At 37.8% G+C, this 18,823-nt stretch overlaps 1 protein-coding gene across 26 annotated transcripts in view; it reads right to left on the reverse strand.

Moving 5' to 3' along the window:
* LOC149289244 (mitogen-activated protein kinase kinase kinase kinase 4) overlaps nucleotides 1–18,823 on the reverse strand; it is an 83,106-nt gene that overhangs the window by 20,351 nt on the left and 43,932 nt on the right. For 4 of the 26 annotated variants that reach the window (XM_089490839.1, XM_089490826.1, XM_089490837.1 and 1 more), the window contains exons 5-17: nucleotides 17,853–17,963; nucleotides 16,664–16,754; nucleotides 15,836–15,966; nucleotides 14,994–15,048; nucleotides 14,667–14,745; nucleotides 11,581–11,756; nucleotides 10,197–10,269; nucleotides 8,690–8,900; nucleotides 7,108–7,269; nucleotides 5,164–5,250; nucleotides 4,057–4,296; nucleotides 2,820–2,981; nucleotides 1,040–1,146 (exon numbers count right to left, since the gene is read on the reverse strand). In XM_089490839.1, coding sequence (XP_089346965.1) covers nucleotides 1,040–1,146; nucleotides 2,820–2,981; nucleotides 4,057–4,296; nucleotides 5,164–5,250; nucleotides 7,108–7,269; nucleotides 8,690–8,900; nucleotides 10,197–10,269; nucleotides 11,581–11,756; nucleotides 14,667–14,745; nucleotides 14,994–15,048; nucleotides 15,836–15,966; nucleotides 16,664–16,754; nucleotides 17,853–17,963 — 1,685 coding nt within the window. Of the gene's footprint in view, nucleotides 1–1,039; nucleotides 1,147–1,837; nucleotides 2,069–2,819; nucleotides 2,982–4,056; nucleotides 4,297–5,163; nucleotides 5,251–7,107; nucleotides 7,270–8,689; nucleotides 8,901–10,196; nucleotides 10,270–11,580; nucleotides 11,757–14,666; nucleotides 14,746–14,993; nucleotides 15,049–15,835; nucleotides 15,967–16,663; nucleotides 16,755–17,852; nucleotides 17,964–18,823 lie in introns of all 26 variants that reach the window. The other 22 variants (XM_089490847.1, XM_089490846.1, XM_089490845.1 and 19 more) reach the window with 8 other exon arrangements.

Consider the following 18,823-nt stretch of genomic DNA (forward strand, 5'->3'; position numbering starts at 1 on the left):
TATCATTTCGGATGTGCGTGTAGTTTTCCAGCATAAATACGTTCTCCAAAAAAATAAAATGAATATACGAGAATGCAGCACAAATTAGTTATTACTGATAATGTGTATCTCACCAGCAATGCTGGGCGGAGAGGGGGGAAAAATGTCCCCATGGTCGGGTGAAAGCTGCTGCCCTAAACAAACTCATACATTTACAGTACATATTTCAAACCTTTTGCTTCAGTGTTCTTTTTTTTAAATGAATCACTAAACAATAACCATTACCCCTTGCTAGAGAACTGACAGACCAACCGCTCATTAATGTATGCTAAAGTAATAATGAACAACATCTCAATTAAAAAACTGGCTTGCAAAGCATACTTAAAGACATGCCTATGAACACCTGCTTCTCCTCTTACAGGTGCAGTCATGGCTTTTTTTTTTTTTCTCTTTTCATCTCAATCTCATAATTGTCTCCGTATAATCTTGTATAATTTTATTATGTGTCATCCATGAAGATAATATCATTAAGAAAATCTGTTGGCATCTACAGGTAGTACAGGTTTCCATTTGGATTAAGTGACGACATCACTCTGCTCCCACAAAAGCCAAAACAGACTTTCAAATGGAGAAAAAGGCTGTATTTCTGTTATTTCGTGAAACCGTAAAAGCTTTCAGAATCAACAAGAATGACAGTTCTTGGTATCTAATAACGCATTCTATTATAAACAGATAAATAAATAAAAGCTTGACGCCATCAGCAGTCACTACGTGATAGTTTCACCATAAATGTGGTTAAAGGAGTGTAGAATGGTTACATTTCCAAATAGGTCAGCTTACACCCACCAATTCTTTTGTTAGATTTAATTAAAGATCCAAACAGCTTTTTTTTTGTATTTGAGGGTTTCTCATTTATTTTTCTGCGTTTATGTAATAAGGGATGATTAATGGGAATATGCCCATGTTTTAGAATTCTTCTCACAAGATCTCATTTAAATTGACCAAATCCGTGCCAATACTGATCAGAACATGGCATCTAAGATGAGATGGGTTCACGCACCTTGTGGAGTTCCTTTGTCCAGCTTGGCTGTTCTGCTGGCCACTGCCCTGCAGCGGGGAGTCTCTACGGGATAACACAGGGGATCTTGACGTTGTCCTTACAGGGACCTTTTTGGGAAAGCAGAATTAAAACCCGGTTTCGTTACAAAATTTTGTATGCATTCAACTATATGAGGTACATGCAGAAGTCTACAGCGTGTATTCATTTTTGTAATAGAAAACAAAGAAACAAACATGAAATAACCCTACAAAATGGAAAATACACAAAGGGTAACGAAATATGTTGTCAGGGACTGGGATGTTCTTAATACAAGATAAAAGGAACAGGAATATATTTGCTAAGCTTAGGGTGGATAAGCACACATCAGCTGTGGAGAGGCTGTGAGGATGGGAACAGAAAAGTATCGCTGTGTCACAAACATTATGTGACACCACCGGAAAGTGCAAAACCCAATGAGGAGCTACAGACTTGTTCATCATCTAAAAAGTTCAAGAGGTGGCCAGATGAGTACATTGCCACTCCTAAAATAGGCTTTCTTGTAAACTGTATTTGATTAAGCAAATCCACAAATAAAACAGTGAGCTAAATTTTTTATAAAAAGTGAAAAAGAAGAAGAAGAGTATAAGTGAACTTTATGGCAGAAAATGTCTGGTCTCAGAAACAACAGGAAAGTATAGAGACAAACAAAACAAATTATTACTGGGAAAAATCATCATCTAGTTTTAAGAATGGGGGCTAGGCTGTCAAAAAAAACCGGTTCTTAACAATTCAATCATAGTTCTGCTGTCTGCTCCTTACCCTTGGAGGCACCTCTTCACTGTCTGATCGAGCCCATGCCCTTTGGTTGGGCTCAGGTACCTCAGACTTAGGGTCAGAGCTCTGAGTTAGGACTTCACTGCGTGAAGGTGGGTGTGGGTCCTGAGATCGAAGGTGGTGAGGTGCAAATTTGGGAGAAGGGTCACTGAAGGAATGGGAACGCGAGACAGGGGAAACATTGTTCTTGAGGGATGCCAGATGAGACCATTGTACCTTACGAGGAAACAAGACATAAAACATTTAAATGGTGCCTTGGCATTTCCACCTTTTCCAGCTTCAAAGAATCAGGCATGGACAATAACAAACTTTACAACAGAAAGCTAGCCCACAATGATAACAGCAAGGAAAGGAGGATTTGGGGGATGGAAAGTGAACAAGAAATGAAATGGGTATGACTGAATAATGCGTTATTAAGCATATGACTGCATGCACTAATTGTACAAAATAGTTTTCAAGACCATTACTGAAAAAACACACTCCGGTTCAAATTAGCAAAATGCACATTTCAGCCCATTTTACTTATGAACTTTGCCTGCTTCAAAAGTAGACAGGGAATGTGTGAATGGGTCTGCAACCAATAAATGTGGTATGTGGTGGGGTCCAACTTGCATTAAAGTTTGGAGACTGGAATAACTCTATAACGAGTAATGATCGAGAGATTTCTTGAATTGCTCCACATTATGCCACACAAGCAGACTCGCCTATTACATGAAAATATGTGCCTCTGTTAGTCAAAGGTTTGGCTGATGCTATGGCTCTCTTTTTATTATTATTATTATTTGTAAGGAGCCAACATAATCCACACATCTGATATTTGAGTAGAAGACTATTAAACCAGTACATTGAAAAACCCTACCACAAAGGGAAGCAACCGGAATAAAATCAAAACATACAATGGCCTGTTTATACTTTATTTTGCATCTCCTGTTAGCCCTTTTGGATCATGCCCAGAGCAGATGCCTACCTGAGGTTCCACTGGCCTGTGCATGCCACTCTGAACAGACTCAGAATTTCCATTGGAAAATGACTCCGATCTTGAAGGCACTGGTGGTTCTAAAACTCTCCCTGTTGGTTTAGACTGTGCTTCAGGAGAACCCTGGAGAGCTTTCCTATGACGCTCTTCTGCCTGAACAGAACATAGAACCAAATACAATTACAATATATGTAAAAGTAAAAAAAATACAATAAAAAAAATGAAAAAAAAATGCAATATTTATGCAAAAACGTTAACAGTTTTAAACATTACACTTTGTGTAGACTTGGTGGTCACACTGTCAACATAGCCTTCTCTAAGGAGAAACGAGTAGATTTCTGAAGAGGAAGCTAATTAAATATGCTAGTTTTGACACAAGCTACAGCACCAATGGGGTAAAACAGTCCACTATTTTTAAATCTCTCAAAAAAAAATGCACCAGTTGACAAACAAAAGCTACAAGTAGTTTAACCTATTCAGTCCCAGGCGTTAAGAACCTAAGGACCAGTTAGTTTTTTTTGTCATTTTCTCCATTTGATTTGCCCTTTGCATATTTGATGAACCCCCACACATTATGTATGTATGTATGTGGGGCCATCTCTTAAAATCATAGAAATACATAAAACATAATTAATAGTGCTAATAGATTAGAAAATTGATACTATAATAGAAATAAAAATCAAATTTTTGCAATTTTGCCTAAAATGTCCTCTACACTGTAGGCGCCACAGCAAAACAATGCCCCAATTTATGTTCAACAGCACCTCCAAATTACAGTTATACCTCACATTTTTTTGTATGTTCAAGTGGGCCACATCCATGCTTTACAATACTAATAGCTTAAAGGGTAGATATATATGATTTTTATTATTATTATTATTATTTTTACTTATAGTAGTAGGGCTAAAAATCCTGTTTTAAGGATGTACTGGTATGTCCTAAGGGGACATAAAGGGTTAAATAAATGGATGTAGTTATGCTAAAAAGCTTCATGGCAACATTTCCCTTTTAATGCTTTTTCATACGACTGTCACCTCCTACAGGAGCATACGTTTACTGGGTGGGGGCTGTGTCTTGTACATATATTCTTGTTTTCTATTGTGTAAAAGTGGGGAAGCACATGGGGTATTTGCGTCTGATGATGTGACTGATAACAATCCTACTGCTCCAAGCGCGGTCACACACAAAGTCAGAAGGCTTTAGAAGACCGGAGCGTTAGTAAACATACTTCTCGAACTCGTTCAGCCTGGTCATAGTAAGCTTTAGACTCGGGACCATGGTATGGCAGCTTGCTCCTTTCTTGTTGCTGTAGTGGAGGCTGCTGAGGTTGCGGCTGCTGCAGTTGCTGCTGTGGTGGTTGCTGGCGATGATCATGCTGGAGAGACATGAGATACGCCTGCTCCTGTTGCAGTTGGCGCTGAAGCCTTTCTGCTTGGCGATGCTCTTCCATTTCCCGCCACCTGTATTCCTGAAATAGGTTATGCCATCGAACAGCTATAAACATTGGCAGTGCTTTTAAATATATATATAATGTTAAATGCCTTAAAATGTACAAGTCTTTTCCTAAAGATGAGTAAATGAATGTTACCGCTCATATTCTGATCTGATAGATTTACATGGCAACCTTTAATGTTACTGTCATTTTAGTAAGCTCGCTATGTTTACAGGGCCTAGCTGAAACACTAAAGCAAACCCTTTGCTTGTTGCACTAGTAATAAAACAGCAGCAAATGCATATTCAGTCCGAAAAAGGTCCATGAAGCAAAACTGGGGTGCTGATTGCCCTCTTAAGTGGTCATCTTCCGAACAGTGTGCCACAACTCAATAAGATGGTTACAGAGGATGTGTGTGATCGCTCCAACAGTCCATTTACCCATTTATGCCAAGGAGGACTCCGTCAAGATGAAGTAAAAGTCAAGATGCAGCGAGGACAGCGGCGGCAGGGGGTGCTGCCCAGGGTCAGGGCACTGCCCAAGGTAAATGCATCACAGAGTACACGGGCTAATGTTATATGGTGGGGATTATGGAGAGAGAATGGTAAACACATGGGACGTTCCCAGATGCAGGAGAGACAATGAGTTTCATGAGAAACCATTCTAGCTTGGCCCGTTAGATCAACAAACTCCTTTAATATATCTAAGTATATTAAATAGTTTGCTGATCGAAAAAAAAAAAAAAAAAAAAAAAAGGGCAATAGGAGAAGGTCACTGAAAAGAAATTCAGAAATGTGTATGTAATTTTTTTTTTTAAATGCCTCAAAGTACTGCAGTGCACACCCTTTAGAGTTAACCGTTTATACAGCTTTTACAGCCCCATAGATGCAGCACTGCTATTACCAGTAACATGGCCTGCTCCTGTAGCAGCTGCTGCTGAAGGATTTCCAAGTGCCTCTGCTCCTCTTCCAGCTGTCGCCGTATATATTCCTGTCAACCAAAATATTCTACAATTATTTTCTTTAAGTTATGTTTACCGTAGTGCTCAATGACTATACACACACACACAATTATATATTTAATATCTCCCAAAGTGTGTGTGTATATATTAATAGCACCATAAATGCTAGTTATTCAACTAGAAATAAAGATGCCTGATAAGTTAAAACTCATATTGCAGAAAAGATACAAATGAGAGCTATATGACCCCTATAGAGATGTGTGTAATAAAATAAGGCAGACTATGAATGGAATATAACTGGGGAACACTACCAATGATAAGGATTTAGGAATAATGGTAGACAACAGACTTGGCAAAAGTGCGCAATGCCAGCAAGCAGCTGCAAGGGCAATAAGGTTTTGGCATGCATAAAAATGGGGTATTGATTCACGGGAGGAAGATATCATCTTGCCTCTTTACAGGTCAATGGTAAGACCTCACCTTGAATATGCAGTACAATTCTGGGCAGCGATCCTTAAAAAGGACATTATGGCAGTAGAAAAAGTGCAAAGGAGGGCTACAAGATTAAGGGCATTGGACGATCTTAGTTATGAAGAGAGACTAAAAAAGTTAAAATATACACTTCAGTGATCTGTTCATTAGCAGAGATGTACAAAGAACAAGAGGTTACCCTCTGAGATTGGAAGAGATTTCATAGATGACAAGGGGGTTTTTTACAGCAAGGACAATAAAGGTATGGAATTCACTGCCAAGGGAGGTGTGGTGTTCTCAAATACATTAGATGCATTCAAAAGGGCTCTGGATATTTTTTTTAGAAAAGCATACCGGGCAATAAATAGAATAACAATATTCTAGAGCTTCTTGATCCAAGGGGAAAACAGATTGCCTTTTGGAGTCAAGAAAGATTCCCCCCCCCCCCCGATAGCAGAATTCAAAGTAGCTTAATTAGGGGGGTTGCCTTCTTTTGTATCTAGAGTAAGGTTAGGTAGAAGGGTTGAGCTTGATGGACGTAGGTCTTTTTTCAACCTTATTTAATATGTGACTATGTAACACATAAAACATTTCCATAGAAAAAATACAATCTTAATATGTCAGTTACAGAAAAAAAACTCAGCAGCAGCAAACAGGTACCCCTCTTTCAATTCTAGAATCAAAAACCTATTGGGTAGACTACTCCAGAAAGTGGGCCCAATGTATTTGCACCAGCTAATATTGTCCAACTGGTCAAACTGTTGCCTCTGATACCATAAACCATTAATACGTCTGCAAATGGTATATAAGACTCTGGACTTTGCATCATAATTGCTCTTTATAAAAAAAAACAACAACGTTTGAGAAGCACTCTAATCACCATAGCAACCAATAAAGTATCATTGCCGATTCTAGCATCCCAATGGTTTGTATGGTGACAAATCATTTATAGGGGATGTGACAGAATGACCTGTCATGCAGGCCCCGAAGGTAGTCAGAGATGGCTCCAGCCTAGCTGTCAAACAAAGATAGCACAGGTAGGAACGCCATTGTTTAACTAATCCGATTAACTGGATTACTGCGAGGGGAATTGAAGGTTGGGTTGTATACATGTATCCGTTTATCTATGTAAATGCAGTTCTGTGGATTTATGAGGCTATGTTTTTCAACAATAAAATGCTTGCTGTACTCAACTCAAGGTAGTTGTGTCTACTTATTGGGTACACATAGCAGGGTTCCAAGGTGCGCATGCTGACTGGTGCTGGAAGTTATTCCGGGGACAACAGGAGGATACATGTGGGTGATCTCTGGGAGTTACTACAGCTCTCTTGGTGAACCCGTACCAGGGGAAAATTAATAAAGCCTTACAGGTATTAAATGCCTGTAGTTACTTTGCGAATGACAGTTGTACTGACCTGTTCTCTTTCTACTCGTCTTTTCTCTTCTTCTCCTCTTCGTCTTTCTTCCTCTTCTTTTCGTCGTCTTTCCATCTCTTCCATTCTCTTTTTCTCTTCCTGCTCTCTCCTTCTTTGTTCCCGTTCCTGCTGCCTTCGAGCCTCACGTTCTCTCCTTTGTTGCTGGTATTAATAAGGGGTCACCATTAACAGAATGAATGCATCATCAACTGCAATTAACTAGCAAGAAAATTCAAACAGTGCTTTACTGTTTTATAATCCAGTTACATTTAAAATAAAAAAAGTGATCAATCACAACATGTTTTATATATCCTAATGATAGCACACTGTATTGTAACAAAATGTATGCTGTTTAAATGCACAACAGAGTAGGAATCCGTTTCTAAATGCTAAAAATGGTTTTAATCAACAATAATAATTTTCCAAATTATCAAAGTCTAAATTAATATATTTAAATATCTAGGAAATTTCTAAGTGTGTTACATAACGTTATTCGTGTAGCCTACAATCGATACATGATGCCAATCATTAAAGGGATGCTCTCAAATTATAGAAAAAAAAAATACCGTATGTCCTCGATTATAAGACGACCCCGCAAAATTTGAATATTAATTTATGAAAAAAAGAAAAAGCCTGAATATAAAATTACCCTATAGGAAAAATCCAGGAGGATCCAGGTCCCCTGCATCGCTGCGGGGGGATCTGGATCTTAGTCTCATAGTCAGACCTAGTTGAGGTCTGATTATAAGACGAGGGGTATTTTTCAGAGCATTTGCCTCCAGCAAAAAAAAAAACCCCAAAAACCTCAATATCCGTGTGTAACCTACACACTACGGGCCAAAAATGAAAAGAAATCTGTGTAACCGACTCATAATGAATAAAGAAACAAACACAAACATATTAAGCTGCAAATAATTTAGATATCGGACTTGTTTTAGTGACCATAAACTACAGTCAAAATGTATTTTACACAATTAAACTCTTGAAAATCATGAGCACCCTGGATGCATTTTGTAGAAAAAAATTCTCAGGAGACCATTTTATGACAACACAACAATCTTTTGTCAGCAAAGATTAAGTGGTAGAGGTTCATACGGTGAGTTTATTTAAACATGCATGGGATAAGCATGTAGCCATTCCGAATCGAAGCAGGACTAAAGGACTAATTAGAGTTTGAGTCTTTACAACAGGAATAATGGTCAGACTAGATGGACCAAATGGTCTTTACCTGCTATCAAATTCTAGGTTTATATGAACCTAATTATGACCACAGAATCTTCAGCAGCTGCCAAGTACATAAAATGTTCAATGAAGAGAACAGGTGACCCCTGGTAGTCTGGTTGTCTTTTGGGGCTAGAGATGAACAGGTTTAGTTATTTAAAGTTGACTTTTTTAATCAGACGGTCAAATAAAGTTGTTCCCTCGTGTACAAAATCGATTTTCTGTTTCTTAGAATATGTAACCTGTCACTAAAGTTACCATTGTGGTTTTTGTGATTTGTTTTTTTTTTATACTTCCAGAACTAGTAGACAAATATGCTTCACAAAAAAATGAATGGATAAGATGCAAACCATTTCTGTACCTCTTCAAGTCGCCTCCTTTGCTCTTTCTGCTGTTCTATACGCTTCTGTCTCTCTGCCAAGAGCTGTCTCTTGTATTCCTCCTGCTCTCTGAGCTGTTGCTCCTGCAACAGCTGCTGTCTCCGCAAGGCTTCAGAGCGCTCCTTGTTCTCCTGCTGGAGTCTCAGGAAATCACGTCTAAGTGTGGATTCCCCAGGCACGTTGAGAATGGAGCTGAAAGGGAAATATTGGTGAACTTAATCTATTGAATAAAATAAGTCAAAAAATTGAATTTGCTCCATTAACCCAACCTAGTGTTTAATTTCCAGTTAAGGCATAATACTAACTTAGAGGGCAAACTCGCAAGCAAATGAAAAATTATCTACGGTGAATTAAAAATTGAATTTTAAAAAGTTTTATTGATTGCAGCTCTTTTATGTTCCAACTCTGTATAAATCACAATGGTGGAAAAGCAGCTCACATAACAAACCCTTAATATCTAATGTGACGATGGCCACATGCGCATGCATTGCACTGAAAAAGGAGGAGAACATTTAAATATCTCCAGGTATCAGTAGCAGGAGAGCCTGCAACATTTAACATTCAATGTTATTTCTTTTGTATATATGTCGCAGACCAATACTGTATGCAGACATCATGTGTACAAAATATTTTAAATTTACTAGGGAAAAGCAATTTACCTAATCACAAAGTTGACCCTAATTTTCAAATTCATAAAGCAGTCTATAGTGACATAGAAAAAGAGATGTAAAAATGACAGAAGCTTTTAGGAACTTTACATATTTTTCTGTTTCGTCCCAATACAAAATATTTTCATAAAAAGAAAAAAAAAGAAAAAAAAAAAAAGTGTGTTTTCAGGATAACCAGTTAATCACTGGTGCCTCTGCTAAATTCCATAAAAATTTTACAGCACTAAGTCAAATACACTGTGTTTGCCACCCACATTGATACAATACCACACTTAAACACATTATTAAAGTTTTTTACCCAAAGCACATAGATTCATATAAAGGCTGCCCACTTCTAATTTATATTATCTTTTACTTATATAGCGCCAACAATTTACGCCGCGTTACTTACAAAGCGTATGACAAAAATAGAATTGACAGACTAAGACAAGTCCCATATATTAGGTAGAGAGGGCCCTGCTTGCGGACTTACAATCTATTAAAGATATTCACTAGGGCTGGATATCTAAGCATGCTGTGTGTGCTCGGCAATTTTTCATTTCTGATTCTTCCTTGTGGTAGATGAGTTGTTGCCACAATGCACTACTATAACAGCAACAACAAAATGGCGGCAGGTCCATCTCAATGAATTTATTTGTAGGCCTCATAAAGACTGATGAGAGAGTCCTTCTCCTTTGTTTAAGATGGCTGACGTTTTGTAGCAGCCCACTAGCCCAGGCAGAATTCTCCTTGCTAGATAAAGAACCTGATGGTCAGCAGAAGAATTCTGTCTAGCAGGGTTTGCCACTATTCAATATGGGGATTCCAAGACATGCCGTACCTTGGCTCTCCTTCCTGTTCAGGCACTTCCTCTTCTTCCTCTTCACTTCCACTGTATTCATATTCTGTTTCATCTGAGAGAAGGAAAAAAAAACAGGTGTAAGTGGTTGCTGCTGGAGGCGCCAGAACCACAAGCTCCTGTCCGAGGAATCGAATAAGAATTCCTTAAGATATAAAAGGGACATACATAGATGTCCCTTTAGATCACACAGGTGTCACCAAGAGATGAGTTTTGTAACTTTATGGCATAATAATATCCTTGTGCAGGAAACAGAATGGTGCCTCTTGTGAGAATATCCTAAAATATTCTATTCCATAAGTACTCACAAATGACCTAGCCTTTTCTAGCATCTCAAGAAGGAATTGAAAAACTCCAATTATGAAAAAGGAGCATGTTTCTAATTTTACATTCATATATGCTGCTCATTTGTCCAGCCAGCACATACAAAACAGCTCTAAGTATGCAGGTGGCTGTAATCTATAAAGTAAATATATATATATTCAACTTTGTGTCATACCAAAGCCAACGTAACCATAATTTCCCACCAGCAGAAATTGTTAAAGATCAAGCAATCTTATAATTAGCAGTTCTGTTTGTAGTGTTCTTCTCTGAAAGGCTCTGCATGTCCACCATAGAACCACAATGTCCTTTTTTTAAATTGTATCCTAAGGAACACTGAACCACTACAAACATTGGTCTCTCTGCGTCCTTTCACAAGCACGCAAAAAAAGCCATACAATATTTGAATTAGAAAGACAAATAGCAGCAAAAAGGTCCTTAATTGGACTCTGTTAGTTTCTGGAGGGATGATTCCCAGCATGCAAGCAGTCTTTTGAGCTGGATACAGACATCAATTGCCGCTTTGTCTGTTCTGGCATAATCAATGCAAAAAAAGTGGAGGTATCTACAAACCATCTCAGAATGACAAAAAAGGTGAGGAGGAACAGGGTGTCAGCGGACATATTATACGACAACACATAAATCTATTTCTGTTGTGAATAGTAGGTTTATCACACTTGTAGTAATTCTTTTTGATAAGAACAGACTTTTCTTCTACTCCAAGTCATAGTCGGACAAATGCCAGCGCAGGCACGCTGGAGGTGCCACACCAGGCATCAGCGAGCAAAAAAAAAAAATAAATAAATACAAAAAGCCGGATACAAAATTTTCCATCAGTGACATCTATTAAAGGGTTTTGATCCCTAACGCAGATATTCGTCAAGGAACAATTTAAAATATAATACGTTATTTTTGTACATTGCCCCAATAAAGGACTGAAAATGGCCGGGCTGAAAAATCTAAGTAAAGTTTAATGCATAAGTAAGCCTCGAAGTTCACTTCTTCATTCTTGGCAGGATATAGAAGCCTCGCGTGAAACGCCTACCTTTCTCTCCCCTCTTCTTCCTGGTCCTGTCGATATGATCTTTGAGCTGGATTCTCACTTGCCGCTCATTTGGCTGGTCCCTTATAAAAGGGTGCTTAAGTAGTTGCTCAGTTGGAGGACGCTGCATGTAATTTTTCACAAGGCAGCCTTCTATAAAACTGAAAAACTTTTTTGACCTAAAAAAAATAAACACGCAGGCTGTGAGTGACATTACATACACAAAATAGGCAAAGCAAATAAAGTTACGCTAAATTCCATGAGTATCCTCTGCTCAGAAATTGAACCAAGGCAACGCATCACATTTGCTATGGGAATCTTGCAAATAAAGGGACTGTAATGAATCCCGTGACTAATATAAATACCGTTAGTTTATCTCAACAGATTCAGCATCAGAATTTGAAGACTCTTTCTAGACTATTTTCCCTGCTGTAAATAAATAATTTGGTCCTTGGTCTTGTCGTATTTAGAATAGCTTGCATATTCTCCCTCATTGTTTCCACCTATAGTACATCAATTGGAATATTGTTACATATAAGGCCACCTTCACAAATACACATTTAACGGCTCCCATGACATTATGGATTATTTATTTATTTATTTTTAAACGTTTGCCAAGAAATAATTTTATTCAGCACTTTTAGTTTAACGATTGTAGAAAACTAAAACTAATGTCTAGGAATCTTTCTTTGTCCGATGCAAGTTTACATGGGTAGAGAGTAACCTTTCAGTATCCACCAGTTAAATTAGACTACTTTCAAACATCTTAGTAGGCCAATTGTCCCCTTCAAACACAGATAACAGATTTCATAACGTACAAGTCTGGCACAAATGATTTAGGATTCCACTAAAAAGTAAAAGAATCCTCAGATCCTTTTCTTATAAAGACCACACATACACACACAATTCCCTGGAAGTTTTCATATCTATAATAGGGAGGCAGGAATAAAAATGGGGCTCAAAGGGACAGTAGGATGGGTGCTTCTATAGTCACAGTGCAGATCTTGACTTTCCGTGAAGTCCATGATGGAGATCAGAAGAGAGATCAATAGTATCTCAAAAGCACAGATCACCTGCTCCCATCACCTACTGCCTGAAATCAGGGATAAAGTACGGAAACGTGGCTTACTGGATGGAGATAAAGCCTTTCTCCTTCACCTTTCTTCCTTACATACTGTAAGGTGTGTCAGTAACCTTGCCTTTGAATATGACATTACAGAACATGTTTGCACCATTCTAAGTTGGCTTAACGAGTACTGGAAAATGTCCCTTGGTTTATTTGTTTTAATAATTCCATCAAAAGTATTTTGATCATTGCGGTTATAGTACTTGACATCTGTTGATTTGCAATAAAGGAAAACTATCTTGATCAAGGTCTATAAGCTTCTAAAATGAGCCATTTGAAAATGTGCAGATATCTTGACCAATTAGAAATTAGAAAAACTTGGTGAGAAAAAAAACAAAAAAACAGTGCTTACACTAAACACCTAAAACAATATTTCAGCCTATGGCTTCTATTCAACATCTTCTCAAAAAAGCATCGCTGCCGCAAAGAAGAATGCCAAAGTTGCCTAAAGCCAGTCTTGTTAGCACTGCTGTTATCCCTCTAGATAAGCAATGATATCACAAATGGCTTTTGTATGTAACCGTATAAAACACTCAAAAGTAGACTGGAGAAACAGGAAACAATCGCTAAGTGCACGCATCGGTTAACAGCCATTGAGCCAAAGAGATACCTGTACCAACCCCACTGAACCAAAAGCATTTCTGTAAAAGGTAAAAAACGTGTGAACTTTTCCTTTAGGCTTACTCTCGTGAACCCCACCAATCGTTAACACTCTGCAGAGCCACTTGCCTGCTTAGTAGGCTAACATGCCATTGTGCGGTTGGTTTTAATCGATGCCTAGGGAAAAAAATGGACATTACTGCCCATTTAATAGCTTTTCCTAGTTTAGCACTAAAACAAATTGCAGGTATATTAACATACTAGGAGATTGCCATTTTTAACTATTTTCATCTTTGTTAAAGCACATAATAGAACAATTGAATGGAAAATACGCTTAATTAGGTCACGCGCCAGGAGAACATTCGTAGGAACTGAAGCTAAATGTGGGCTTTACTGCGTCTAGAAGGCGAGAAACTGGGGATTAACAGTGAAAAAAAATCTATTGCAGCAATTATGGAAACAATAGGCAGTTAATCAATCTTATTATAACTGCTATTGCTAAAATCATGAAAGGGTTCCACGCCAAATTCCAGCTGCACTAAAAATACACTTTAGAGTCACCAAAGTAATTCCTCTTCTTGATGTGTAGAAAATTCCCATTTAGGGTCAAGGTATCACTACAAAACAAACAAAATGAAGAGGGTACGAACTTTCCCATCATAGACTTGGAAGACTTTGTGTCTATGCCATCACATTACTTATAACAGCCAAAACACAGTCAAAGCATACAGACTGTTAGACACATAACTAGCAGGAAGGATGCACTATAAGAGTACGACTGGGACTGATCAAAATAGAATTCTGCATGGATTCTACTCATAATTCATGAGGATATCTGAAAATAGCACATACATCCAGTATATCAGGTTATGGTGAAGCTTTAGAATGACAGTCTTTGGCTGCCGAGACAAGACAAGGTGAAACAAAAACAAAAACAAAAAAGCATAAAGAGTTCCTCTGTTACAATTACAATTAGTTTCACTTTACATTGCTGGAGGACGTGTGGAATAATTATTGGCTTAGGCTCTGATCAATTTGTTCATAAGCAGCGGTGTGCATACTTCTCATACACTATACATATACACTCCAGGCCAATTATTTATGACACCCCACTCAACCCCCCCCCTTCCCTAATACCATCACTTGTTTTAAGTTATAACCTCTGTCATGTTGATCAGTATTGCTTCAGACCTGATGAAGGGAGGATACATCTCGAAAGCTTGTCTTTTAAATATTATGTTAGTCCAATAAAAAAAGGTATCACCGCATACTCTGCAATTGACATCGTGTCTACTGGACTGATACTGCTAAACCCATTTACATTACATACAAATATACACACAAACACACCAATTCAACTTACCATTTCTTAGATTTCAGCCGAGGAGGTGGATTTCTTGGAATAAGGAACAAAGCTCTCATAGGATGCATGTCACAAAGAGCTAAAAAAAAAGGACAAAAAAGAAAAATTGCAAACTTTCATATTACATAACCACAAAAAAATCTAATTTGGCATAAATTTAAGAACACATTAATAATTTACCAAGCAATTATATATAATTCTATATCAATAAACTCACTAGCAGAAATGCTAAAACAATATAAAAATATATTTGACAAACGTATCTCGATACTTGTAAGATTATCCATCCAACTGAAAAGTAAATGTAAGATATCAAGTAATACTTACGAGGAGCACCTTCTGCCATCTCAATAGCTGTAATGCCACAGGACCAAAGGTCACTCTGTTAAGGAACAGACTCAAAGTTTTTAGCAAATTGATGTCAATTGATAATGTAGTGACTTCATAGTTGAGGTTGCTCAAAATTATTTAAATTTTCCAAGATAAAAAGAAAGAATTTTAAAAAAAGGTAACAAGCATGTTTTAACTCCTCCCAATTAAATATACCACAGTTATTAAATCATGAGTCTGAATACAGAGGTTCCACATATGCCACATTCTTACAAGAACATCACTGGCACTTCCTGCAATATTGATGAAAAAATTAGATTTACATCAGAAGCTGAAGCTTTCAGATATTAATTTAGTGGTGTGTATCAGCTACACATGCATTAAGTCACGGCTGTTGCCAGCTTCCTTGTTACATTGATGCCTCTTGTTAAACACAGCTACTCCAAAATGTCCAAGATTCCCTGTCCATAAGGCAGTGCATCATGGGGATATGCGCCTAAGCCCATTAATTTACAGTTTACGCATGCAAATATTTGCTGAATTAAATAGTTTTGTTTACAGAAAGAAGATCTGGGAAACTTTTAAGGACCAAAATAACACGTGATTATAATATTACTATTATACTACAAGTTTTGAGGAACATCTCAGGTTCTTCAATGTTGTATGCTAGAGTCTTTAGCAACTGGGAACCAGGAATTCTCTTTTAGACCTAGTGAAAAACATCACTTATCAACTCAACTTGCCACAAGTCTATTCAGAGAATACTCCAGCACTGGACAATACTGAATGTATCCCTCTTCAACCAAACATTGGGAATGTGAGTATTAAATGTGACTCACTCTGTAATCGTAAGTAGCATCTGGGTTTTCGTCGCAGGCAATAACTTCAGGAGCCATCCAGTAAGGAGTACCAATAAATGTATTCCTCCTCCCCACAGTTCTGTCCAGCTGTGCGCTGACCCCGAAATCCACTGCAGGGAATGACATGAACCGAACAAGATAAGAACTTCCAGTACATGCCTAATTAAAGACTGCCTGGTCAGCAGAGCAAATCTATATGCTGTAAAGTTTTTAGCAAGAATATATATGCTGGCATGAAATCAATATAGTCTTACACTAAAAGACAAGGGCATAGTTGCATGTACACGAAACATAACATAATAAGGTATGGTGCTTGTGTCAGTACAGTAATTTAATGGCATTAATAGCAACCAAATGATATCATTAGGCTACTAAATTCAACCAAGGTAGTTTCTTTTGTTACCCTGTATAATATAGTTCAGTAAAACAATGATCCAAAAGGACATTTAATATCTAGAAAGTTGCATTTAGAACAGCTAGAATAAGTCTCCGTAACAGTGTGACTCCACAGGCTTTCACACCAGAGCATGATTATTGAAATGGACCAGGAAAGCGTGTGTGTGTAGCCATGCGTCTATGGACAAAGGTCCATCTGCTGAATCAGGAAATGTGTCAAGTATGAAGTCTTTGCTGTTGCAACTCTACATAGGAGCGTTAGTATACAAAAAATACTACATCAAGCTTAAAGAAATCTGCTTTGGTTCAACCTTTTCCTAAGTTATTTTATAAGTAGGTAGTTGCAAACAAGTGTTACAAGGATTGCAACCTCAATAGCACATGGTCTATCACTTGAATGCCGTCACTTACCAAGCTTCACCTCTGCGTTCTCAGTCAGCAGAACGTTCTGCCCTTTGATATCTCTGTGAATCACGTGATGCGCGTGGAGGTGCGCCAAGCCCTGAAACCAGAGTAGGTTACAACAAAATTTACCAATTGCTTAACAAAAAAAACCTATAGCCCTGATAAAGCATCACGGTAACAAAAGGAGCCAACGACTCCCAGTACCGGCTCCTCAGCAAATAGAACTTAATACATATTTTGGGCCCCTGCTTGGCTACAGAAGGGTGCTGAGGCGGGTGCCTGGATGTACCATAGTGCTCGAGTCAGTGTTTTGAGATAGCGTGTGTGTGTGTGTGTGTGTGTGTGTGTGTGTGTAACAAATTATTTGCCAATTTAATATTTATCAATTAACAAGTTACTGATGTACTAATAATGTAATCATGTATCTATTAAATGGATTATTGTTTTCATTAACTTATCTATCAAGTCTTTATTAAATGGATCATCAAAAATACATTTGCCAAATTTTAATTCTATTGATCAATAAAAAACTTTTTCTAATTATTAAATATATTTTGTGAGATAAAAATTATCTTTAGAATGGGACTTTCTTTTTTTAAATATATATATATCATAGGGACTTATGATGGTGGAGCATCATCTTTGAAGAGAGAGGGAACATATGACCAAAACTTTAAATAACTGCAAATAAAAAATGTAGGAGCCAGGTTCTCTCTCTCAATCATGTTTTTGTCTGGCTCCTAGATCCAAACCAAATGCACCAACCCTTGGTATAGGTTAAGACAAAGAACGGTCACAATTACTTTATATAGAACACACAATGAAAGACTTGTATGCATTTTATAAATCATATGTTCATTGGTTTTTACAAAATTTATGTTGTGGATTCAATAACGCAACTTGTTTATCCCCATATGTAGGACTAATTGAATGTGGTGCACACGAATGTACATCATAAGTTGTTGGATAGAGCTTTGTGTCTGGCCAATTCCCCAATGACTGACGTCCTGTATTAGCGCAATTATCACTTCTGCTGGTTAGCCCTGTGATGCCAATACCTTGCCGTTTGTTTCTGCAGCAAGGGGATTTCCATTTCATAAAAAGGATACCTGCCATGACATAGCCGATTAATAATTCATTGAAAAATTCCCAGCAATATATTGAATGCTGCAGACAGAACATTATTTTCTCTTACCCTAAGTATCTCACGGGAAATATAAGCAATCCAGTCTTCTTTCAGAGTATTCCCCTTTGTATTCTTCACTAGGTCAGTAATCGAGCCAGCACCACAGAACTCCATCACAAGCTGTAAGAAGTCAAAACCAATGTAAGCAACTCAAGGAACCGACAACAGCTGAATTCCACTTATTACATGGCGGAACAGAGACAAATCTCTAAACCTTTGATAGATATAATCTAGATGGTTCAAGAGCATAAACATTCTCTGGAAAACCTCTCTAAAACTGTTGGCTCATGTTGTGAATAGCGACCCAACAAGTGTCTGGGTTTTCCTTCCTTCGCATGCAATTAAGGAAAATGATACAGGCTAGAGGCAGAGAGGGATCGGGATGGAAGCAAAATGGCGCAGGGCCAGAGGTGGGAGTGGGTGGAGACAGACCACTCGCTCACCTCGCAGCACTCAGAAGCAGAGCATTGCAAGGAGGACAAGTACAAGATGTTATTTCAAGAGGAACAAAATATGCACAAATGTATGCATTTGCATGAAGACTGGAAAAAAAACTTTTTTTTTTTTTTTTATGTATTGTATGACAAGATGTCAAAACCTTTTCACTTAAAGTTTATAAGAAAGAAGAAAAAAATGTATGGCTGAAAAGTACTGACATACCCATACCCATCAAATATCCTGACCTTCTAGAACAGACATCCAATGAGGAATTCGCCGTGGGATTTGGGTTCCAAGCAGAGATTGTCACTTGAGAATTATTCACTGTAAATACCGTATTTCACTTAAATCATTTTCCTAACTTCATTTTATTCCGAAGGGAACACTGCAGCTAATTTTTTCCTTGAAGCAAGTTAACTATGGATGAATGTCTAACATTTAGTGGAAGAGTATCCTTTAATCTACCCTCAAATGATTATCTACAGTAGGTTCTTCCCAAAATAGATGTGCGTCATCTGACCTTCAGGTGCTACCTGCTTTTA

The sequence above is a fragment of the Sceloporus occidentalis genome, unplaced genomic scaffold, assembly GCF_023333645.1.
Source record: "Sceloporus occidentalis isolate IW3139 unplaced genomic scaffold, rSceOcc1.0.p SCAF_47, whole genome shotgun sequence".
Taxonomy (NCBI): domain Eukaryota; kingdom Metazoa; phylum Chordata; class Lepidosauria; order Squamata; family Phrynosomatidae; genus Sceloporus; species Sceloporus occidentalis.